This window comes from Passer domesticus, chromosome 11 (genome assembly GCF_036417665.1).
Source record: "Passer domesticus isolate bPasDom1 chromosome 11, bPasDom1.hap1, whole genome shotgun sequence".
Classification (NCBI taxonomy): Eukaryota; Metazoa; Chordata; class Aves; order Passeriformes; family Passeridae; genus Passer; species Passer domesticus.
This window is the reverse complement of record NC_087484.1, coordinates 12473537-12498980: the sequence shown is the minus strand read 5'-3', so window position 1 is coordinate 12498980 and position 25444 is coordinate 12473537. Positions and strand designations below refer to the sequence as shown.

The 25444-nt window shown below is 39.1% G+C and overlaps 1 protein-coding gene across 2 annotated transcripts; it reads left to right on the top strand.

The window, feature by feature from the left end:
* Positions 1–413: 413 nt before the first annotated feature.
* AGTR1 (angiotensin II receptor type 1) lies at positions 414–24242 on the top strand. Of its 2 annotated transcripts, none has more exons than XM_064385767.1 (4): positions 414–532; positions 4177–4277; positions 5040–5157; positions 18507–24242. In XM_064385767.1, exon 4 carries the CDS (start codon positions 18560–18562, stop codon positions 19637–19639), a length of 1080 nt encoding a protein of 359 aa, XP_064241837.1. In that variant the 5' UTR covers positions 414–532; positions 4177–4277; positions 5040–5157; positions 18507–18559; the 3' UTR covers positions 19640–24242. The 2 variants fall into 2 exon arrangements, with proteins under 2 accessions (XP_064241837.1, XP_064241838.1); XM_064385768.1 differs by lacking the exon at positions 414–532 and adding an exon at positions 2978–3071.
* Positions 24243–25444: the final 1202 nt, after the last annotated feature.

The following is a 25444-nucleotide window of genomic DNA, read 5'->3' as shown; positions in this document are numbered from 1 at the left end:
AGAACATGTATTCCAAAGGGGTTTCCTCTGTTTCTGCTTCCAGAGAATAGTTTGCCAGATTTATTATGGCAAGTACACGCTTAACTCCATTAGTGATGATCAGAACATTTCAGTTGTGCTCACTGGCGGCCCGGGGGAGCCTTAGAGGAACTGGGAATGTTTATCCATCACTGCCGACCCCTTTCCCTGAAAGCTGGAGGCAAAGGCAAGGAAGGGGCCCCTCATGCGCATCCCTCGCCGCATCCCCGCAGCCGCATTTCCCGCAGCTCCCCGGCGCTGGCTCTGCCCCGTCCCGCCCGGCGGGGAAGTGGGAGGGAGCCGGGTCAGCGGGGTCGGTCCCGGGCGATGGGTGGGGAGAGCAGCGGCCGAGCGGGGCCGAGCCGCAACGCCCCTCGCTATAAACGCGGGGGCCGCGCCGCGAGCGGAGCGGGAGGAGCGGCGCGGCCGGCGAGGAGCGCGACCGGAGCTCGGCTCAGCCCTGCCAAGCTCAGCCCAGCCCAGCCGGGGCTCAGCCACCCCCGCCCGGACCCAGGTAAGCGCGTCCCGGCCGGCACCTTGGGCCAGGGGCAGCCAGAGCGTTTGCGAGTGGAATTTCTGCTGGGCTGAGGCGGAGCTGGCTCGGGAAGGCTCCGTCCCGCACCAAGAGCAGCCACTTAATGTCCCGTGCTCTGCCTTGCCCTGCGAGACCCGCTCGCTAAGCCCGCTCCACATGATTTTTTAGACAGGACTAAGTGCCCCACAGGCTGCCAGCCGTGCCGCGTGTGAGCTCTCCAGTCTTGTCAGCAGTTTGAGAGAAAGCAAGGGCGCCCTTTGGCAGGAGGCACAGCCCTGGGAGCAGGAGCTCCATCGAGGCTCATCCCAACATCCTGAGACGCAGCCCTCGCGCCTCTGCTCAGCATCAGATGAGCAATTAAATTTTTATCGCTGTGCTAAGCTCGCGACAGAAATTAATCAAACAGCAAAAGTGATGCTCGTGGCTTCTGGGAGTTGTGCAAACAGTTTAGTTTCTCAGTCTGGCAGGCAAAGCCACTTCCAGCAGTTAGCAGCAAGTATTGGTTTAATCAGAATTTTGTAGCATATACTCTCCATAACCAAATCTATCCTTTTTCTACAGAGAAAGAATTTGAGTGATCTACAACCAGAGATTAATTTTAGTTAGTAACATTAAAATGCCTCCCTGCCTTTTTTTCCCCCGGCCAGTTTCTAAACTTGAACTCACAGTAGACTAGAGCTCTTCAACAAGTTTAGATCAAGTCGTGTAGTATATTTACTTTTCTTCCCCTCTCTCCATGCATCAAAACACTTAATGTTACCAGTTACTTACAACTACAAGCCCTATATTCCTCTAAGTCAGCTGGTGCATCGGTCAGGTCATGATGTGTACAAACAGTAAAATTGTAGTATTCACTTACACTATTTCTATATTTCTGAAAAACTCCTAGAATTAATGAGATGTATGGCAATAAGGGACAGCAGGATTCTGCCCAGAGCATGCTGCAGTTCAGTGTAAATTTCCATCACTTCCAGAAGTAGCAACACTCATTTGGATTGTGTTGTGCTGCATAGCATGGGACAGGGTAGTAAATTGGCTCAGTAAAATCACAGGTTGAGGGTATAAAGAGGGAATTTTTTGTATAGGGAAGCCTCTTCTCTTGTCACTTGCATGAACCCACAGCACTAACACGATTAGATTTTTGTCTGAATGGGAGGATTAAGTATGGCCTGAAGCAGGTAATTACCATGATGATGTAGAAAGGCTTTTTAAAGTCTCTTTTAGTGTCAGACAAATGTTTCATACTCCTGACTATGGCAGTCCATTTTGCTTGTTGCCACCATAATCTTTTAAATTACAGCCTCTTTCAAAAATATTAAGTGCCTACAAATTCAGCTTTTGCTCATGTATTAAGAGTTTAAAATATATACCTTTCCAGCAGGAACATGGTATTTCTTTTCTTCTCTACAACTTGAGCTACGTAGCAGAGAAAAATCAGTTGTGATTATTGTGTGCTTCCTAGTTGGTGTTGTTGAACTGACAAAGCAAAGTGGCCCTGTAGAATTAAGAGAAGTCACATTTATCATTAAATTTGAATGTAGCTAGTCTCATTCTCCCCTTACTTTTGTCACAGTAATAGATGAAAACAGAGAGAGTTTTTGCACTGAGGGAGAGTAGAAGCAAGTTCATTTTCTATGGTGTGAGGCATCCTGCCTCCCTGCTTTGGAGCAGTATCTTGGGCTGGCCAGCATGTGCAAACTGCAGCTAGAAGTTACTGGTTTAAAAGGCAGCAATTGCGAGCCTCAAGTGTCAGTACCACAGCACTGCAGAAGTGAGGAGAGTGCGGCCTTTAACGCTCAAATACCACAACTCAACAACCTGCTTTTTACAGTCCTCTTGGAACAGCAAGATGAATGATGGTATTTGTTTCCTGACTAATATTAATTGTATTAAATATTGGAAAATATATTTAATTTCACTCTGTCATACTATAAAAACAGAGGCAGGTGCAGAATGTAAACCTAGTGATTTATTTACACTTTCTAGAAATGTATGGACTGACATGGAAATCAGTGTCAAAGTTAATGCCCATTTTAAAAAATTCTATTTTGGATAATGGGCACTGACAGCATTTTTCTACTCCTAAGTTTTCTTCTCTGTGGTAATTTTATCCTCCATGTTTGTAAAAGGAGCTTATTTAAGTAGTTCTTTTCTCTGGCACTGCCTATTGTTGAACACATTAACTGACATGGTAATTTAAAGTTACATAAATTACAAACTCTCATTCCATTGCCCTAGTTAAAATCTTGTTTATACAAAGGCATAGTATTACTTTAAACCATTTTAAGCAGTCACAAATTACTCCTATTTGCTCATTACCTCTCTTTTTTCTCTGGAACTTCCTGTGTTCCAGAAGTTATTATGGTGTCACCAGCAGCATTCATAAGCTCACCTGTGGCTATAGCTGCACAAATTTTAGGGGTCTTAATCCCACTCTAAGAAGCATGCAATTGTTTGAGTTGTTGGCATGTTCTGTGCACCTTAAGTATCCTATTCTGCCTTGGTGACTTCATAAAAGGTTATATTCCTCTTGATGTGGGTACAGAACATAGATATTTATGCATTGCTTGAATCAAATACTACATCTGACTTACATGGTTAATATTGTGCATTTTTTAAACTGAATTTAATGGTTATCTGCTAGGAGACTACCTCAATGAGAGGAAAGATCAACTAAAATTGAATTTGGATATGTTGTATCTGAAGCTGAGCTGGGGAGATGGATTATCAAGATTTGTTGGCCTACAAATAGATCTGCTTGGGCTTTACATTGGACACATGAAAAAAGAGGGTAAATTACCAAGCTGGGAAGGGTGGTGGACAGCAAAGCAAAGAATTGCCCTCAGCTATTTCTGATAGTAGTGCTGGCAGCACAGCAACCATCTCTCCAAAAGGAGAAGCATAAGCTTAGAATCTTTCCAGAGTTGCAAGCATGGTGAGATTGGGAGCTCACAGCAGGGAGGACTGGGTGAAGCTACAGCTGGGCCACTACAGGTCCACAGCAGCCTGCTTGTCATGTAGGCTCTGTGGCATGTTCAGCTAAATCTCCAGCCTTGGGGTAATCTTGGCTCAGTTTTCAAGTCTTATCTAGTTTATTGCTGCTGTTTGTTCCTCCTGCTCTCAGCTGTACAACAATTCCATCAGAAATGCAGTGACACAGATGTTGTGTTTTACCCTGTGTTCCTCTCGAAAATTAATTAGGAATTTTTCAGTATGCTTGGATGGAAGTTCACATTTTTGGACAGCTAGTCCTAAGGGTGACTATGGTGTTTTTAAGGAGTCAGCCTCTGCACTTCAGGTTCAGGTTTGAGAACATAAAATGACAGATTGTTACAAAGAAACATACTTAGAAATCTCATGGAATTCTGAAAACAAAATAAAAAATGTGGATCGCTTTTGAAGAGAGAGGGAAATATTACATCATTCTTTTCACTATTGTAGGGTTAGTTTCCACAACACCAACAGGAATAAAGAAGTTGCTGTTTCTGAGTATTTAACCTCACCTACTTACATGGAATTAACTTTGCATAAAAGTTAAAAATTTTGCATGTAAGCACAAGGTGAATTCAAATGCATTGGAGAGTTTGAGTAGGTGGCAGCCTAATGTACGCTTTGCGTTTCAGGATGCACAGAGCTCATTCATGAAGCTGAAACACTGCAGCCTGAAGAACAGAAAGGCTCCAGGAGAACAATTTCAGTGCAATTGTGGCTTTATGTAAGAAAGGTACTAATCACAGTATCATTTTCTGTCTCTTCCTTCTGATCCCAAACACCCTAGCAGTGAAGAGCAAGCCAGCAATCTTTTGCTAATGACAGTGTTTCTTTCCATTCCTTTTCCATCAACAAATTTGTCTCTTAAGATCACTTTCACCAATAGACAGTCATTCTACTCAAAGCACTCATTCCATGTTCTATACCATTTTCTAAAATGTGTCCTTTGCCAACAAAAGAAAACAAAACCTAAAATGCCAGATGTACCCTGGAAGGATCTTTGTCCCTTTGGAACATTTTGGGGAATTTAACAAATTTGACCAACAAGGGGATACTCATACTTAACATTTTTTTGCCTCAGCTGTAACAAAGGAAAAGAGGTTTTCTTGACTGTAAGTCCTACAGCTACAGTGATTGTTTGAGACAAAGCACATATGAAATAAAATTGCTGGTCTAATAATTTTTGGTCTTATCTTCAGATAAATGACAGATTATACTAAAATTACTCTGAGCTTTCAAGTGAATTGCTGCAAAGGATAGGAAACTATCATGTTCCAAATGACATGCTGTTAGTATTCTCTGCTGCACCATCATGCGAAAGAACTATGGGTTTTGGCCTTTAGTCAGGTCTTTTAACATTTTTATTCCATTTGTGTTTTGTTTGATAGCAAAACTGTCCAGGTATTCACTACATAACAAGGCTAGCTAGAATGCTTGGTTACTGTTTGTGGTGTTTATCTCCTTTTATTGCAGCTGAGTAGCATTTCTCTTGTAGGCACAGAGCACAGGTAATAACCGAAGATGGCCTCACAGCAGGAGAGTGAGATCAGATTGGCAGTGCAGCAGTCAGTGGCATGATTGAAGACAAGATAAAAAGCAGGCTACAGCAAAAGGTAAGGGGCAATATCTGAAGAAACTAGTACTGAATTTGGGCAAGGTCAATATTTAGACAATATTTCACTGCTTGAGGCGAAAGCTATAATTAGGGTTACAGCCAGAACAAAGAATGATTTAACTAAACTCCTAATTTCAGCTAATTCATCTATTCCTTTCTTTACTTGTAGGTCATTCAACTTTGTGAGTTACTGATAGATCCTTGGCTAGTACAATCTAATAATCAGTAGGTGAAGTATAGGAACAGAAATAGAAATTAAAATTCAGTGGATTCTTGAATCCACTCAGTTTTCAGAAAACAGAGAGGAGACACTGAAGAGGAGTGCTGTGCCTCAACATTTCTAGCTGAGAGGGACACATTCAAATAAGTAAAACATTCCAGAAAACCACTGAACAGCTGTACTGTCATGATGGGGGGCTTACGCAAGGAGAAAAATGCACAAGCTGACTTCTCTAAAAAATGTTCTATTGGCAGCTGGCCTCCATTTAACTCTGCTTTAGCATCAGCACAGCCTGGCCAGAGCCTTTCCTCGAAGCAGGCAGCACATGATGTACAAAGATGCAGCCTGGGCTTGTTTACTGAGAAACCATTCATGCCCTTCCCAGTCTACATTTATAAGATGTATATTGCCCTTTCATCTTTTTCTTTATAAACTCCTATTGGTTTTCATCTTTTCTCCACTCATTCTTGTTGCCCAAGCCTAAGTGTTTATGCAGTTTTACTTTCTTCCCCGCCAAGGGGTAAGTGTGCTACTACTGGAGTGGCTCAGGGTTTGTTTTCTCCATCCTCAGGCTCTCTACTAGATGTACAACAGTTAGAAATGGAAGGCATGGGACCAGAATCAACATGTGTTATCAAACTAGGACTCTAGTTGTGCTGTCTTTATTGTTTTCCTCTTGGTTTTGTTATTAGCAGTTTGCATGATTAAACAATTACAGTTTTTCTCAAATCAGGTAAAAACATTTCTTTTCACATGGTCTTCCTAGAATGCACTTTAAATAAAAAGGGTTCAAAATCATTTTACCTTCAAATACATTTTATGATGCCATTCCATGTTCTTAAACAGAATGTTTAAAAAAAAAAAAAAGCCATGTCAGTGAAGGACAGCCACACACCCAAGGAATTGCACAGTAATTTTCCTAGCACTGAAGTGAATCTCATTTAGCATCTCTGGGAAGGCACAGCACTACCCCTTCTGGGCTTCTCTGAGCTTGTGTTTGCTTGAGGACTGAGACTGCACCTGCTTGAGGATGCACTGATTCACAGTATCATGGATTAGCTCGCTCCAGCTGCAACAGCTGTCTTTGTTTTGCTATCTCTGGCTGGTCCTCAGTACCCACAAGGAACATCTCAGGACAGCAAAGAGGGTTCACCAATTGATTTTATTTTCAAAATAGAGCAATAAATTTTACTTTGAGGGAAAAAAACAGGAAGCAAGATGTACAAATTTGTCAGAACATCTATTTTGGGATCATTCTATTAAGTGTGCTGCCTTCCAGACAAAGCACTAAGGATCATAGTAACTTGTTTTTCCATGGGTGATAATACCTTTCACACTGACATGGATTAAGGTGTCTATGTTTGACCTTTCCTTCTCTTTGATTAACCCCTTAGAAACTCACTAGGTTCAATTGACTCATATATTCTCAAATTTTCTTCTAGTCCTCATAATGATCTGCTCTTAACACGAGTTTTGTGCAACTGAAAGCACAATTGGGCCGCTATCCTTTCAATGTTATACCTACCAACAGTTACAATGATACTAACTTCTCTTGGGCTTAGCTACATTACCATTTTAAAAGATTTTTTTTGTCTGAATAAAATCTTGTACTTTGCCAGTTACTCATACTGTTTTCTTTCTGCCTTTGGTTCCCTTTTTCTGACCCTAATGAGCGATTCATTAAGGAGCCTCCATGCTGATCTTTTGCTTTTAATCTTTTAACTTTTCCCTCCAGGCTGTTCCTAACATTCTCATTTAGGGAAGAAAAGTCTTTTCTGAGGGGTATTGCCGTTGTGTGATATTTTCCCGCACTAAGGATGTCCAAATTAATTATATAATAAGAAAAGTAATCAAGTGTCTCAGTCAGACACAGTGAACCAAATCCTATTACAGATGGCTGAATTACAAGACAAAGCTTCCTCTGAACTAAGGTGTTGAAACATCAGATCCATTTCCTTCCCCAGAAATCCACAATACATTGCCTTTGCTTCTGCAGTAAGACAAACACTATTTCTCAGCACAAAGTCAAAATAAAAAAAGTGTTCAATGCAAGGTTTGCTTTCCTCAGAGCTGTAGCACTGACTGGTGGGAAGTTACATGGAATTCACCTGCCATGACACTGGAAATGTCGTGATAAAGCTTTCACATTAGCTGGTTTAGTTACCATGACAGACACTTCAGTGATACTGGTTTGTCTTGTGTTCACATAGAAATGCTGCATCTGCACACATGTTTGTATTTCAGTTCCTGTCTTCATCACTCAAAGCAAAAGATTCTGTTTCTAACTTTAACCGCATTGGTGAAAGGTAACAGGAATGGGATTCATTAGAGGGAAAGTCTTTTTAGGTAACACTATGCAATCTGAGCTACTCTCAGTCAACTCATCTCATTTCCATTAGATCAAAAAGTGAACACCCCTGTATGGAGGATATCTCTCCATTTCTGGAGTAGAAGCAGAGAATTTTCAGTGTTTCTTTTCCCTTCTGCTTTCTGATTAGCCATCATTACAGATAAAGGTAATTGCTGTGCACAATGCATTTCTAAAGCTTGTCCTTCATTAATTTACATTTGCCTTTTATAGTTGGGGGGGAGAGGGATGTAAAAATGAAAAAGCCTATCCTGCATATTGAGCCTGTAAAGCTCACTGGTGCATCATGGCCCCAGCCTGGTGATTTAGCTCAGTGGCAGGAAAATGTTCTTTTGAGGATTAGCATACCAGGTAAGGCTTCAACACACATCACAATGTTGCCACGCACATCAAAATGTTGCTGATTTGCTTTGCAACTTGAACAAATCTATGTAAGCTCCCTGGTGGCCCGTTTCTTGCAGGTTTACAGGAAGGTACAGAAAGGCAGCTCCTTGTACCAGAAAAGCAGAAGTTATTTTTCAGAGTTTGTTGCTGATCTCATTAGTATCTCACCTTTAGCTAAGGCAAGTTGTTCAAGAGTGTAAATAAACTGCTTGCATAATATTCATTTTTGCTTTCTGTATCTTCTGCCTCAGCAGAAGAGTTAGACGCCTCTGGGAGAGGGGCAAATGACACTGGGATCTCTGAAAAAAATTAACTACTGGGGAAAAAAAGGAAGCCTCTATTTGGACTAACTGGAAATTCCACAAAGTGCTATCACCTCCCAACTTTGTCTACAAAATTATTAGCTGTATCCCCTACCCCTCTTCCTAGAAACATCCTTGCCTAGAGGGAGCAACAGAAACCTAATTAAAACATTACTTTCGGTACATTTATACTAGTAACACCATTGTGTTGTGTTTTTCACATTAAAGCTTTAAGACAGAAAAAGGGCAAAGATTGAGAAAAATCCTTTTCGCCCAGAAGTAGGGGATTTGGTTCTTGAGGAAATAGTTGAAGTTTTCCATTGCAATCTCTGTCAGCAACAGAACCAGCAGAGGTTCTGACAGTGATTTTATATTGCTATGGACATGTCACTCTCATGCAGTAATCATTTTATGAAATTACTTCTGATTTAAATGCATGAAATAGCTTTTTTTGCTTAATTATTAACAACCACTAATGCAACCAAGAGTTTAAGCTTACGTAAATCTCACCTCTTTTTACCTAGAGGCTGGTCAGGAAGCTCTGTCTTGCAATTACAGCAGTTTATGGAAGTAGCCTTTTGCCCCCCCAAAAGGCCACTCTCCACCTGAGGCTCCCTTCTGCAGGACAAGTGCAACCACTGACTAAGATCTGGACAATGAAACTTAAACTCTTTCAGTGTTGGATGCACTCCAGCTAACATTCCTTCCAGCAAGAACAGGATCAGAGACCAGTGATACTCAAAACAGCACATAAAATATATTGTAACCCCTTAAGCTCTACTTGCTTGAAATCACAGTAATATAACAGCATTTCTCCTACAAGTTGGGCAGGAAGGATAGTTGTAACAGCTATTTTTTGAATACTGAAGAAGGAATCCTCAAGATTCAGTGAAGAGGATTCCTGTGTGACTTGGGACAGACTCATGACTGTATGGGATGCCCAGTAAGCCAATTGTGGTTTATACAGGAACTGAAAGGATGTGAGATTGTACCTCACCTCTGCCCTTAGAACTGGCCATGATAAGCTGTGCTCACAGCAACGCTTTTCATTTCAGTATGGTTTTTTCTTTCTAACCTCTCCATAGCAATTTTAATATAAGGCTGAAATATAAATCTGGATCAAGGCCAGAGTTAATGTAAATTCCCTTACTTCTCAGATTGGAGGCATTCACAATAGAATCTTATGGTGCATTACATATGGAAGCAATAGAGAGATTTCAGATGTGGAGTTAGGTATCCATTTGTGTAGGATGTGCCATGCAACATAATACAAAACTTTAAAACAAAAAAAACCACACACAAAAACTTTAAAACTTCTTACTCATGCAACTAAGCTATTAGAAAAAACTTAAAATTCATCAGATTATTTCACTTGCACTTAATAAACCTGAATTTGATTTCTGTCTTTTATTAAAAACAATCACATGGGGCACACTGTATTTTATATAGGCAATTCCAACTGCAATAAAGGAAATGTGTTCATTCATTCATTTACTATCACTCAGAGAAAGTAACTGTGCAGCATGTAACCTTTCACAGCTCAAACTCATCTCATTTTTATTCATTCTGGGATTGATGGCTTAATTCTGGTTAATTATTGATTCTTACAGGTACTTCCAAATACCCTAAAGATACTTCATAACCCAGCATCAAATTTGAAGCTATAAACCTGCAGTTAAATGTGTATTCATACTAAAATATTACATCTTCAAAAAACTTTTCATGTCAGTGGAGAAAACCTTAGAAATGCCAATCCTGCCTTGTTCAGAAATACCTTTGTCTTTCATTTACTTTCATCTAATGTGCAGCAAATGACATTGTGAGCAGTATGAGGCAATGACGTGATCCTGAGGAGCAGACATTAGGTTAGCCTGCTGATTATTGATCATTTTTGTCTCCCAGAAGGGTGCCAATCTTCCTTTTTGGTAAAGCTAATGGCCAGAGCAGAGGTGCAAAATCCCTGGATTGATGATGGTGGTTAATGCACTTATTTCAAGGTCTTAATATGCTGCCTGCATGTCTTCAGCCTCTTCTACAGAAAGAGAATCTTTTACCTTGTGTTATGAGCAAGACCAGTGACTGCTTCCTGCTAGAACAACTAATTTTCATCTTTAAAAACTAATTTTCCTATAGGTTTAATAACCTAGATAAGGAAAAGATGATATTTGTTTCTATCAAGACAGACCAGCCAAGATGACAGGACCCCATGAGAATCCTTTCTAACATCTTTTTTCTGAAGCTTAGTGTTGTGATGTTTAGTTTCAGAAGTACTGAAATAGAACTATTAATCTAGAAATATATTTTGTTTATTTAATTATCTTTTCAGTTCTAACTTACTGCTCTGGGGATAATTTTATATTCATATCCTTAAGGTTATATGATACCTAAGACATATTAAACACCAGAGAGTTTTCAACACATTCATGCAGGTTTGGTCAAAGAAAGAAAACAGAGATTGTTCTGATGATTAAATGGGGAAAAGAGACCAGAAAATTAATTAGAAAAGTCTAAAATATCTGGCACACACTGTCAAGCCAGAGCCAGCAGTGTCTAAAACCACCACCCCACTGATTCTCCACAAGAGATTAAACACATTGCATGTTGACAGTGGTTAATCTTTCAGTGTTTTGGAGTCCAGTCCTGCATGGACTGAACCCAAGAATGATTTCCTTACCCTTAACACCAGAGAAAAGAAATGTGTGTATAAGAGGAAATCAATGTTTACTTTGAAACTTAAATCTAGAGAATCCTAAAAATGTAACCTATAAACTAAAATAATTATACTTACTCTCTGCTTTTGGCTAGCTCTAATGAGTGCCCTGTTGATCTGTCAGTCAACAAATTTTGTAAAAAAAAAATCCCCATCATCATTGCTATGGTAGCATTCACTAAATCACTAAGTTCTGGTGGGGTTGAGCAACTCTTGTGAAGTTGAGCAATCTCTCTTGGCATTAACTTCTACAAGTAAAATTTTATAGAAGTATGTACATCAGGGCTTCCCAGAATCTGGGGGGAAAAAAAAAGAAAACAAAAACAAAAAACACATACACAAGTTGGGGATAGATAGTTAGCTTTGTCCAAAGAGCTAAGTAGTAGGAAGAGATATTTCCAGTGTTTGTGGACTCTGTATGTACAGTGAGAGTATATGCCAACAATAGTCCAAAATGTCCCTGCTACTGCAGCTGCTCTCATTATAACTGTGACATCATTACACTGTGGACTGCTAAAAAGAGAAAAATTGTCACTGTAGTATATTAGCATTTAATGTCCAAAAAAAAAACTTGAAAGATTTTATTCATCACTGCACAGTCCCATAAATTAGTGCTTATAAATGGCCTTACACTTACACCCATTTTTTGCCACATTGATTTCTACCACAAAGTGTAAGTGTCCAAATAGTAGATTATATTTCTTTATTCTTCATTTTAAATCTAGCCAACTGCTTGCTGGTTTGCTATCTCTATATGCCACTTCCATTCTCTCTAAATGCTCCTATTTTTAGCCACTTAGATACACACACTGTATGCTTGTACCCAAACATCCCTTAAGTGCACAGAGATACACTGAATGACCCACTGGACATAAGTACAGGACAAGATACTCATTAGTCCAACTCATCTGGCACAAGACACTACAGTTTTTGTCTTTTTTTTTGTTTCTAGTTTGCTCATTTACTATTTTCAATAAAATAAACATTATCAAACAACCCTTCTGCTCCATCTGAATTGAAAGCTGTTTGCCCTTTCCAGGATTAGGGAAGTATTTAGGTAAACACATAATTTGAAACAGAATAGCAGTATCATGCACTGACATTGTGCAAAGAGGTAATGACAAATCCAAGCATATTAGTAAAAGTGGGGGTTGGTGGTGGTGTAAAAACTGTTAAATATGTTTCTATTTTCAAACTATTTAATTGCTTAAAATTCATAAAATATACACACCATTTGGATAGCACTGTGTTATCCTTGTGTTACCTTTCAATTTCTAAAAGTCCCTTAAGTTGCTTTAAAAAAAAGGTAATTCTAAAGTGTAATTTTCAGCAGTAAAAATATCTTCATTCAAAATTGTCTGATATTTGGATTAACAACATGGCTAGTTAGATCTAAAATAATCTTAATTGAATAAGTATCACTATTTTTCCATCTGCAGTGCTAAAGTGAAGTTGCTTTAAAATATTCTTAATTCAGGTAATCTCAAACAGTGACCATAAGCTGCATATGTCTTTGAAAAAAAAAAAACAAAATAGAATCTTATTCCAAGTCTTAAAAGTGCAAGAACTGGACTGAAGGTTAGCAAAACCAGGAATGTGCCAGAATATAGGAAATTAAATAGGAGCTGGTAGATGCTAAAATAAAGTGATGAAAATAGTTACCTCTGGGACTTTAAATAAGTACAGGTACAATTATATATATTTTGCTATATGTTTTCATTTTAAATAATCTTGAACAAAAGGGATATTTTGAAAAGTGATGGTACTTGAGTCTAAAACAGCAATTCCTCTTATTTTAAAATAGGAAATACAGACCTCTAGTGGTCAAAATCTATACGGAGTTAAACTTGAAGCAATTTAAACGTCACTATGCTTAACTTTTTGCATTTTCCTCCCCCATAATCATGCAAAACCATACACACCCCCAATTCCACTGTTCAAACATCCCACAAGCATTGATTTTTCCCAGAGGAAAAAGCCCTTTCTTCTGTCCTTTTTCACATAAATTTTATAACTGAAACTGAGTAGTTGAGAGATACTTGGGAAGTGAAGAGAAAATTAATGAGAGTAGTCCATGAGTACAAACAGAAGATGGATGTTAATGCTTCTCAGAATAAGCTATAAAGCCATCCTACAGAAGGACAGACTCTTTTGAAGTGTGGCAGAGGAAATAAATACTGAGAAGTTCTTACAGAGAAGGTCAGAGTACATAAACAGTTCACATTTGCAAGGTAACAGGAACTGTTCTGCTAGCACAAAAAAAAGTAATAATCAATTTAGGTTTTGATCTTCTAGAGAACCAGATCCTGAAAGGGCCACAGGCAGTTTATTTTCCAGCTACGTAGAGCAAGCACAAGTGAAGCAGACCAGCTTGAGCTCTTGCAAGGGGAAGGCACAAAGAATCCAAAAATAGGTTAGAGCATTAAAAAGATACAGACTTTTAAATAAATAAAGCAAACACCTCAAAATTAACAGCAATTTCAACAGACTAGCAGTTGCCTCAGTTACACAGTTGTTAAAAGAAAATGCTAAAGCCAGTACAAGGTCCTGCAAGTTCTGTTTGTTCTGATGTCAGAACACCTCCTGATCCAAAACTGCTGAGCAGCTGGACAGCTGCTGACACAGGTCTGCTGAGGTTTGCTTTGTGTTCTTGGTGTTTGTGAGCTGATGTACAGACACTGTCTGGTGCTGTACTACCTATCACAGCTCCTTTCCAGCAGCATTTTGATTTATTGGCACTTACAAAGTGAGATGCTGACCTCTGGAAGGTACCAGCAGTGATGACAAGAGCCCACTGTAATGGCACCACAGCTGCAATTATGTACCCTTGTTTGTATTGCTCCTTCCCTTCACAATTCATCTGTCAACTCTGGATTAAAGGTATTTAGGAAAGCCATCAGTGGGAAATCCACTGTTAGAAGTAGCTGAAGAAATAAGAGCTAGGAGGAAGGTAAATCTGTGGCTTCACAATGGTACTGCTCAGGAACTCCAGGAAAGCACAGAGGGTGCTGAAATGTAGGTATAAAACAGAAGTAGCTCTATTCACTAAGACCATGAGGATAGAAAGGGTTGCTCTATGGTATAGAAAAAGACCCCAAAAGCCTTTGCAATGAAGCATGTGTAAGTGTCATTACTTTTGCAGCAATTAGAATAAATTAGCAAAGCGAGGGACTAAATGCTTAAGATAAAGGAAAGTTTATGCCACCAGGAAGAAATAAATATAGCTAATATACTGAACATATTGTTCCAAACATTTTTCATTGTCTTTTCTCACTGTGCATAAAATTTACACAAAAATAGAATGCAGTATCCTCTTAAACATGGAACTATCTTCTCATTTGTAAGAAAAGCAAATAACCCACCCACTGTCAGAAGTAAAGTGCGCATTATCTAGCGATAAGGCGGATGAGCTGTGGCAGGATTGATCAGCCTAAGTTTATTTAGTCTTTGTCAAAGCAAATATTAAATACATTTTTGTTCAAAATCTGACTTGTGACACCTGCTTACCTATTTTTAGCTGATGAAGTTCTCACAGAAAGCCACTGCTATCTTATCTTTCAGCAGGCAAAGTGCTGTTTACCTTGCATGAGCCCAGCATTCCTTGTTTCCACAGGCAGTTTAATGAGGATGCATGTTCGCCCAACAGAAGCAATGAATGGAGTGGTAATAATAGTTGAGCAGTCTGAAGAATTTCATTATCGGTGACTCATTGTAATCATTGTAATTAAAAAGATAAAAAGTCAAACAGGACAGTACCTCAGAACAGGTACTTGCTGCTCACCAGGTAATTTGTTGGAGATTGAGCCACCACACCATTCACAATTCAGTCCTGTTAGAAAAGCACCTTGTGTGTCAGCCTTAAAATGATCTAATTATCATTTTGTTAACACAGGTCATTTGAGATGCTTTACATGGAATTATCAATGTGCACAACTTAATGGACACATTTAACTGACCAGTATCTGCTTTGCATTTGTGCAGCCATGATCCTGGGACAAGCAGATGAACTGTGGCAAGTGAGAATAACAGGAAAAACTGAAGGTGGTATGGGAAATAAATCACTGCCTGTGAGGAATTCACATTGCTGCAGTGGCCCTCACTACTCAGCACAGCCCTGGGCCCATGCCTTCAAAAAAAAATTACCTTCTCCAACTTTGAAGCTTTTCCTAATGCTCTGAAGCTACAGTTGTCCTCATCCAACCTGAGACTAGCCCTGAAAGTTTAGAATTTTCAGGAAATATAAAAATTCCATTTGGGATTATCAGTGCGTTCCTTAGTGTGCTTCATTTGTAGAGCTCCTACGAGGTTCGTTCTCACAGCAATGTTCAGACAGTTTTCAGATACCCAGATGGCAATCCATATGTGTTTACCCAAAAGCAACCACATTACATATTTCTGCTTCCTTGTCATTTACTGAAAATATTGATGGATTTCTTTTAATTATTGATTGTAATTCCTTAGTTAAAAGCGGCAGCATACCAGACACATCATTTGCACAATTCCACTGATTTCTGTGTTACACAAAAGCCTTTTACCTCCAGAAGGATTACACAGTCTTGCAGAGGAAGATTGAGGTATAATACTATTTCTTGAAAAAAATTCATGATTCTTCATGGGAATTGTTCTGCCTTTTTTTATTTCCCAAGCACTCCAGAATATGCTCAAGCAATTCAATACCTCAGAGTGCCAGACAATTATTCCTAACTGAATTATTTTTTAACACATTTCTGAAAATGTAATAGAATCACTGTTACTCTTTATTGAAAGTACATATGCTATTAATTAGTATCAGCTAAAGCTACTACTGACATGAAACAGTACAGGTGGCCATGTGGGTAGAAAAGAGAAATTGGAAGCAAAACACCACAACACAGTACACTGAAGGGGTACGTGAAGAGACCATGGGAAAATTGCCTTGGCATCTACCATTGTGCAGAATCAACCCCACCAGAAGGGAATATTCACTCTCAGCTGCATTTGCCTTTTAAACACTGAATCTATCCCTCAGTACCCACAGAGCCAAATTGTACCAGAGACTGGTGAATGTTGTCACTGAGAAAGGTCTTGCCCAGCCATAACCAGGCCTGACCCAGAATATTGCCAGTCACACTTGCACAGGTGATCTCCTGAGCAGAAACTTCACATTCTTACTGCAAAGTTCTGGGCTGTAATTTTAGTGGGTATATAAGGGAACAAAGAATTGACCATGCAGCACCAGCCTGTAGCTAGGACAAGGCAAATGTTGCCAGACCTTGATGTTGCAGAACATATCAGTTACTGTCAAAGTTACTTTCATAACCAAGGGATGAGATAAGGATATATCTTAATCTTTCTATTGTGGTTTCCCTGTCCCAGGGATAGGCTGACCTTCCACAGAGCCAAACACCTTCTATTTGAGATTTGGCACAGTTTAAAAGCCAGGTTTTGCTCAGGATGTACTAAAGTGCCACATGTGGTCAGAATGGTGAACCTTTCTTTGTGTTAGCTCTATTTGCTTGGCTTGTTAACTTCTTAAACTTGGCAAAAATAGCTGAAGTCATTTTCAGACATCTATACCAACTGAAGCAATGCAGAATGAATTGAAGGAACTGGGAAGCATTGCTTGGTACATCTTGACAAAGTGTCTATTAGTTGTATTTTACTAGATGATCTAAACTTGATAGACTTATCAAGAACCTAAATCTTGGCATTACCCTGCTAGTTTTGTAGAAGTGAATCAGGTTATGAATGCAAACATATGCTACAACATGAGCTAAGACAGAGAAATAACAAGTCTTCAAAAGGCTAAGAGCCAAAAGGTGACCTTGCTCACAAGATCCTGCCTGCAACCCTTATTCTGAGTTCAGTTCGTGCCTCTTTCAGACTTTCTGTGTAGGCTTTGCTGAAACAAATCTGTGCCTCGCCTCCCTATTAAAAATAGAATAATTTGTAAAAAGATTTGTCTTCCAACAAGAGCCAGTCAAGCACTAAACACAGTGGCATTCCGAATTTAAAGGACCATCAGTGCTGAACCACTCCAATAACGAGCAGCCACATCTATAACATCGCTGGTGTGTCTGTAATGATGGGCACCTCTGCTTTCTGAATGCATCTGTACTGCCCAGGGTCTTAGGGTGGGTCTTACATTTATAAAGGGTTTCTTTGCTCTTTGGGGTTGGCTTTTTTTGGTTTTGAAGCCAAAGTATTTCAGTTAATCTTTGTTTTAAGGAGCACAAGTTAGTTTGGCTTATAGCTGGATCCTGAAAACAGCGATAAACACCACTCTGCAATAATAACTATCAAATTTTTTTTTAAACATTATTATTCAGGGAAGACTATCTGTTTTTAGACTCTGGAAAGTAACAAGTATTAGAGTCACTTACACTGTATTACCTGCTTTCCAAAGCAATCAGTCATTAATAAGGAAAGTATTCTTCCAAAACACACAGGCCTTGGCATACCAAACAGGTGCTCTTTAAAGGAGATTTCATACCCTTGCTGAACACTTAATATGATCCAGAAATACACCTTCGACTCTTGAATGCATAAATTTTGTCAGCAACTGAAAAAGTAATATGTTCCCCCTTGCACCCTTCTTAAACCCTTTGTACAGTAATTAATGTACAACAGATCAGGACATGTCTGTAGTTTCAGATTTTTTTTATCTCCTCACTAGTAGTTAAATGTCATTGTTCCAAGCCAGATGGGGAGCTAAGTAACCTCTGAATATTTAAGGTATTTTTGGCAGAACAGAATACTAGACTGTGTGTTTTCATCTTTTTCTGTTATGTAAAAATTTTCTCAAAGAATTACATTCAATGCATAGAAAAAAATTTCTAGTGATTAATCTCAGAGATACAAATTAGTACCTAATCTAAATTCACTTATTTTCTTAATTCATTGCCATTTGTATTTACATACTTAATTAGTATTCAGAGTGCTTAAGTTTAGTTTCTGAGATATCTGAATAACTTACCTCATTAAATATGTCACCTATTTATGGAAAGAAAATAATCTAAATACTCTGCTGACTTTATAGTTATCTACTATTTTCAGTCTCTTATTATTTTTGACATATGTTCTCTAACCAGTATTATTTTAAATTGGAACTTTGTTAATTGAAAGAGGTTTTTTAGATTTCGTTTATGTTAAAAATAAACTAAAAATGTTCAGCCTACTCCTAACATTCTTACCTCTGTTTACCCTGCAAAGTCTGTATCAAAATACAAATTGGTTGATAAAACACTTGAAGATGGCTTATTTTAAAATTCAAAGACATTGACACGTTTTGTTAGACTTGACAGAACACTAGACATTTAGTTGAGAATTGTTAAAAATTAAATCCCTGTCACAAATACTGTTTTCTTCCTCTTCCCCCTCCTAGGTGTGAGCTTCATATTTTCTCCCTGAAACTAGGTTACAGCTGGGGAGTTCAAGATGATTCCAAATTACTCTACTGAAGAAACTGTTAAAAGAATCCACGTGGACTGTCCCGTTTCAGGACGGCACAGCTACATCTACATTATGGTTCCAACCGTTTACAGCATCATCTTTATCATAGGCATATTCGGGAACAGCCTGGTCGTCATCGTCATTTACTGCTACATGAAACTCAAAACCGTAGCCAGCATCTTTCTTCTCAACCTGGCCCTGGCTGACTTGTGCTTTTTGATAACTCTGCCCCTCTGGGCAGCCTACACAGCCATGGAGTACCAGTGGCCGTTTGGCAACTGTTTGTGCAAGTTGGCCTCGGCGGGGATCAGCTTCAACCTGTACGCCAGCGTGTTCCTGCTCACCTGCCTGAGCATCGACCGCTACCTGGCCATCGTGCACCCGGTGCAGTCGCGCGTCCGCCGCACCATCTTCGTGGCGCGCGTCACCTGCATCGCCATCTGGCTGCTGGCCGGCGTGGCCAGCCTGCCCGTCATCATCCACCGCAACATTTTCTTCGCCGAGAACTTGAACATGACGGTCTGCGGCTTCCGCTACGAGAGCAATAACACGACGCTCCGGGTCGGGTTAGGGTTATCCAAAAATTTGCTGGGCTTTTTAGTTCCTTTTCTGATCATATTAACAAGCTACACCTTAATTTGGAAGACTCTGAAGAAGGCATATCAAATTCAAAAAAATAAGACTAGAAATGATGATATCTTCAAGATGATTGTAGCAATTGTGTTTTTCTTTTTCTTTTCCTGGATTCCTCATCAAGTGTTCACTTTTCTGGATGTGTTGATCCAATTACATGTAATAACAGATTGCAAAATCACCGATATTGTGGATACAGCTATGCCCTTCACCATTTGTATCGCCTACTTTAACAACTGTCTGAATCCCTTTTTTTATGTTTTTTTTGGAAAAAACTTTAAAAAATACTTCCTTCAGCTAATAAAATACATCCCACCAAATGTCAGCACGCATCCAAGCCTCACAACCAAAATGAGCTCCCTCTCCTATCGGCCACCAGAAAATATCCGCTTGCACACCAAAAAGACTGCCGGGCCTTTCGACACCGATTGAGGCATTTCACAGGGTTCTTCTTTTGAACAACCTTGTGTGCGAAGCAGCAAGAACAACAAGATTCATCTGCGGTCCTGAACGTCACAGCTCATTACAGCAACACTGGATCACCTCAGAGAAATCATACTGGAAAGAGTCAGCAGTGGCCTTTCAGCTCATGTTGTAAAGAGGACTGCTTCATTTGCATTTGGTTTTTCTTTACTGAAAGCAGCCTCAGTGTTGGACAGGTGTGTCAGAGTTCCTGCCACATCCCACCGTTTGCTCAGAACTACGAAAGAAGGGGAGGGAAAACTCCTAACTTAAGTTCACAGGTGTTTCAAAAGGAAAAGCTTGTATAAATAACATGAAACACAAAGAACCTGACTTGCATATATGCGAGCTATTCTGTTGAAGAAGTGAAGCTTTGTTTCTTGTTTTGTTGGTTTATTTTTAATTACATAAATGTCCTCTAATCATATTTATAATATATTTTCAAATATATGCTATATATAGAGGCCCAATTTTAAACTCAAATGGAAATTTAAGGTCCTTGAAATTGATCTTATTCTGATTTATGCTACTATTTTTTAATGGCAGTTTTTTCATAATATTATATGCAATAAAATGCAGATTTATTTATTAAATATAGAATAAATATATTTTTAGATTTATATTCCTACTCCTACATTTCAAACATTGCTTCAGAAATGTACATTTCTATCTCAGTGGGTATTTTTGTAATAGTTAAAAAAATAACTATGTGCACAGAAACAGGGTTCACTCAGCCTTTCATGATAAGCCTCCCTGACTTTGAACAGCTTTATATACAGAGGGAGTTGATTCCACACTCTGTATGACTAAAATTAAAAAATTTCAAATTCCTGCACATCTAATAAACTCGTATACTAATAAGCAAAAAAATGACAATGCTTATGCATCAGTTTAACTAATAATAATTTTAGTCCCATTGCAAAACATCCAAGATCAAACTTTACTCTTGGCTTTTATGGAACCTTCCCCCCATTTATATAAAATCATGCCCAGGGTATTTTCTCACTGTAGAACATTTTTTTTATTTACATGGAACAAATTGAGATTTATACTAGCATAAATCAGAACTAAAGTCTGGCTCAAAGTCTCATTACAAATCAAGAGGAAAGGTGACAAGCACTGTGGGAAGTTTCCACCAATGATATCCTCATATGTGTCCTTTTTATCTCAAATAATGAGCTTCAGAAAATATTGATGCCTGATTCACACCCATTTATTGTCCTCAAAGATAGCGAGTTCATAAATAGTTGTTGACACTACAAAACTTAAGAAAAAATCCACAACTTTTTATATATCATGTGGAAAACTACATGCTCCTTAAGAACTTACAGTATTTGTTATCTTCAAAATCACACCTCTAATGTGGCTTTGTCTCAAGTAGCGAGTGGTTGGATTATCCATATTTTCTGATTATCAAAATCAAAACACACAAAAGTTATTTCTGTAGTTGAATACTTCTTAAGGAAAAAATGGGCCTCCAGCCAGGTCTAGAAATCTTCCTACTCTTTCATTCACTTATACTAAAGGAAGTTTTTTCCAGTTTTGCCTCTGTTCTTCCAGCTGCAAAAATGGGAACAATGTGTCTACTCAAATACATTGCAAGGCGCTGTGACAAGTCACAACTTCTAAAGCTATATGATAAAGAAAACTCTTTCATTAAAACTAATTGCAAGCTAGTATCTTGACATTTGAAGCCTGAACGTCATTTTACTATGTCATTTAAAGACATATTTAAATTGTTATACTGAATACTTTCTATTTAGCTCATATCCTTACATGTGAGACAGCCATTTGCTTAAATTGAATATGGCAATAAGCCCATGCATTATCAAGAGCACCCAGAAGAGGACCAGTGCCCCAGCACCCTCTAAGCTGACAAAGGACGGGCAGAGATTGCCATTTTTCTCTATATTTTGTTCATGGACACACATGCTGAGCAGCAGTGGGAGCTTCGTCTGGCAGAAGCATCTCTGTCCAGCCATAATTCTGTGTGCTGTGCTTGCCACCTGCTGGATGCAGCCACAAATTTGCTTTACATCTCAAAAGTTGTCACAGGAAGAAACAGGAACACTTCCCTGCCACCTGAAGGATCTGAAGATCCTCACCTGTGGCTAAACTCCTCTATAAATAAAACACAAACTTGTCCATCTGGGAGGCCAGTAACTTCCTTGACAGGGTCTAAGCAAGCGTTTTCTCATCACCTGCTCATCCCTTCAGTCACTGAAACCCAGTGTCCCCCAGTGACAACAGGGAACTCACTTGCAAAACATTGACTGCATTACCACAAGAGTCGTCTCAAAGAGAAGACAAAAATCAAAGCCATTGGTTACTGATCTTGATCATTGCATGCCAAATCCTGCAGTTTTAAGAGGCTGTGCATCCTGAGGTACTGGTGCCACCTGCATGTGCCATGTGAAAAAGCAGGAGCGTGCACATTCAGCTGTGTTACTGCAGGAAAGGTAGGAAGGGACTGCACCTGGTGTGCTCTGAGGGCAGCACAGACCTTGAATCGATAGGCAAAGAAAGTGGAGGGGAGAGCTTTCCTAAATAACACAGGGAGATTTTCATTCTCCGAAGGAGTAAGGAAACAATCATCAGCTGCCAAATATGCTAGCTCCTTAAAAGAAATTAAAAAAAAAAAAACCAGCAGATAGCAGATACTGGAAAGCCACTCTAACTGGGTAGCAGCAGAAAGTAAGCTCCTTGAAGCACAGAGTTACTGTGTACAACCAGATGTTGCAGTTTCACAACATCCCAAACTGATACCCAAGGGAATAGCCTGCAGGATGGGCACCCACACCTCTTCCATGATGTATCTGCAACCTAGGCAGGTGCTGGGAAATATGTGATGGCTGAGCCTTACACTCCCCTGCCCACCTGTGCATGGGGCAGGCAGAGCACAGGCGAGGCAGAGGGGACAGTCTGGCCTTTGCTGGGGACCCTTGGCCCACTGAGGGGCACAATATTCTTTGGTGCAAGGACCTACCCAATGCCAGCAAAGGAGGGAGTAAGATTTGGCTCTGTATGACTTTGCCATCTTTGGGGAACTTTGGATTAAGTCCTCTTAATATCAAAAGAAAACTGGCTGCAGACGTTTAAGAACAAATTCACATTACCTTAAAATCCACAAAACTAAAACTATTAATATGCAATAGTATGCAGTTATTTTTAAAAGAAGCATCCACTGTGCTTTTCATTGTTGTGATGACCAGAGTAAAATACTACAAACTCTTAATCTGTCCTTGTGCTCTCCTTTTGTGAGGAACCCAAGTCGGTACTAATAGGAACAGCATATACAGGCAGTACAACCCCCCTTCCACCACAATTTGATTTATTTGAATGAACAACTCTTTTTTTGCTGAATAATTACTAAATTACATATTTGACATGTACACGCATATTATCTATTTCTATTTGTTGTGCAATAGTACTTTCTGTGACTCATGTTTTGTGCTCTACTCCCTGCTTGTTCTCCCATTGCACGCCCGTCCTAAATCATACTGTATAATCTACACTGGTTAGCCTGAATTCCAACAAAATCATTACAGATAGAGCAGGAATTAATCTGGCTTCTCAGCCTAACAATTTCCTCGTGTTTACATTGTTAATCAAGAGGTTGCAGGGTAAGCACAAGACCAAAAGTCCTTTACCTTGCCAGCATTACTATTTTGGTGATAGTTTCCATTGTCTACTTGAAACTATGACAGCAGCAGCAGAGAATACAGTAAGTTTTCTAGTTTTGCTTGAATAGCTTCAGCAAAGGTTTCTTTTGATAAACCTGACCTCCTTTTTAAGGATACTGAAGTGCAGGTATTCCCAGGGAAATATTTGCCACTGAAAAGAGAAACAAATCCTTGGGAGAGGGTGGTTGAAGGCCTAAAACAGGGACTTGTTGAATTTGTAAATATTAAGTGTTAAATGTAAATATTTATTTTTGTTTTGCAACAGACTGGAGGGAAAAACACACACACACAAAGAATAAATCATTCAGCTTAGTGCAAAGCCAGGGCTGTTCTATCAATCACTGCGTGCACCTCCACAGCGACCTCCCAGCCAAGGCTGAGCTAACAAACCCTCAATGCTACAGCCCAGCCCAAGCTCAGTGCCACCAGTGAGCTCTGCAGGTGTGGCAGGACACTCGAGGGACAGGGACAGAGCAGATCATGTCTGAGAACAGCATTGTGTGATCTTTTTAGTGGACTAGTGCCATGGGCTCCAGCTTTGTAGTTGAAAAGTTAGGTAACAAAAACTAGGTATTATTTTTTTTCAATATTTTTGTGCAGTTGCAATTTGTGACTCGTGGATGTTAATTGTTTTCTCTTTTGATAGCCATAGTTTTATATTGTAGAAGTTTACCTTGATTATATAGCAACTTTCACTGTCTGAAGTATTACTGAAAACATACAGGTCATCAGTAAATGTCTTTGTGAAAGTCATCTCCACTGCTGTGTTAAGCAGCCAAAGCAAAGATCTGTTTCTGTGTTGTTGTAAGTACTATACTGTTATCTGTACAACTACAGCTATATATATATGTATATAGAAATAATTTTTAGGCAATATCATCCTTAAAGTATTTCTGTGTAATACTGTAACATTTTTACCACTATTCCTCACTGTTTTGAGCCTCTATCCTAACCCAGTTCTCCCTTAAATCTTTGAGATTTGTGTCTGCAATTCTTATTGGAGAAAATACCTAGGTAGCTCCAAAATCACTTGTAGAACAGCAGTTCAGTAATTCATTTCTGTATCCCAGAACAGACTAAGAAGTTTACTTGGAATGGAGACTTAGCAAATTCCAATTTTCCTACATACAAGTTGGAGTTTGAAGCCAAATTTAGGCTTAACCTTTTAGAAAGTAAATTTAATTTTTGGGACAGATTTATTTAGAATACTGTGTTAAACACAGGATTACATTCCATTACGAATAATGGCCTTGAACAACCTGACTCAGGCTGCCTGTACCTGAGTATTTGATGTAAATAGATCCACTTGGAATATAAGCAGTGCCACATTGTGCAGCTGCAGTGGGAACAGCATCAGGTTCCAGAAGGGAACCTGATGATAAGATATGATAATAAGATAATAAAAAGGGATTGGGGAGGGGAGGAGGGTTTGACAGTGAAAAGAATGGTAGATTGGATTTTGCCATTTCCAATTTGTATGAAAATAAAATAGGACTCAGTCCTGCACATCCCTGTTAGTCCTCACATCGTACAGTGTCTTACAGTGTCACATACCGGAAAAAAAGTGAAAAACAGTTAACAGTTGGGCCTGTGAAATTTTTATAGCTTATCTGATGCATCACTTATTTTCCATGTATATTAGTTATTCCTGAGCTTTGTGTACTGGTAGTGTTGTTAGGCTACAATTAAGCAAAAGCTCTGGGGCAGGAAGACAGACAGAGCCATACCTTGAAGCTTTATCATGAGTGATCAGAGGTTAAGAATTGTTAGAAAAGGATGGAAAGCAAAGACTGTTGCTGAACAAATACAAAACGGTAAAGATAATTAACCCCATTAAGTAGCTTTTTTTAAAAAGTTTTTGAACCAAAGTCAGCCAAATTATTAAAAATAATAAAGCAAATAAAAGAATATAAAATGGTGAAAGAGAATTTCAATTCCACTTAGAATTACAGAGAATTTCAAGCACCTCCAACTCATATTCTTAAGCAAACACAAACCTGGCCATTTCTGTGAAATTGAGTGAATAAACAGAAAAGTTGAAATTAAAAGATGTGTGTAAGATACTAGCAGCCACTTTGCTGCTATTGACTTT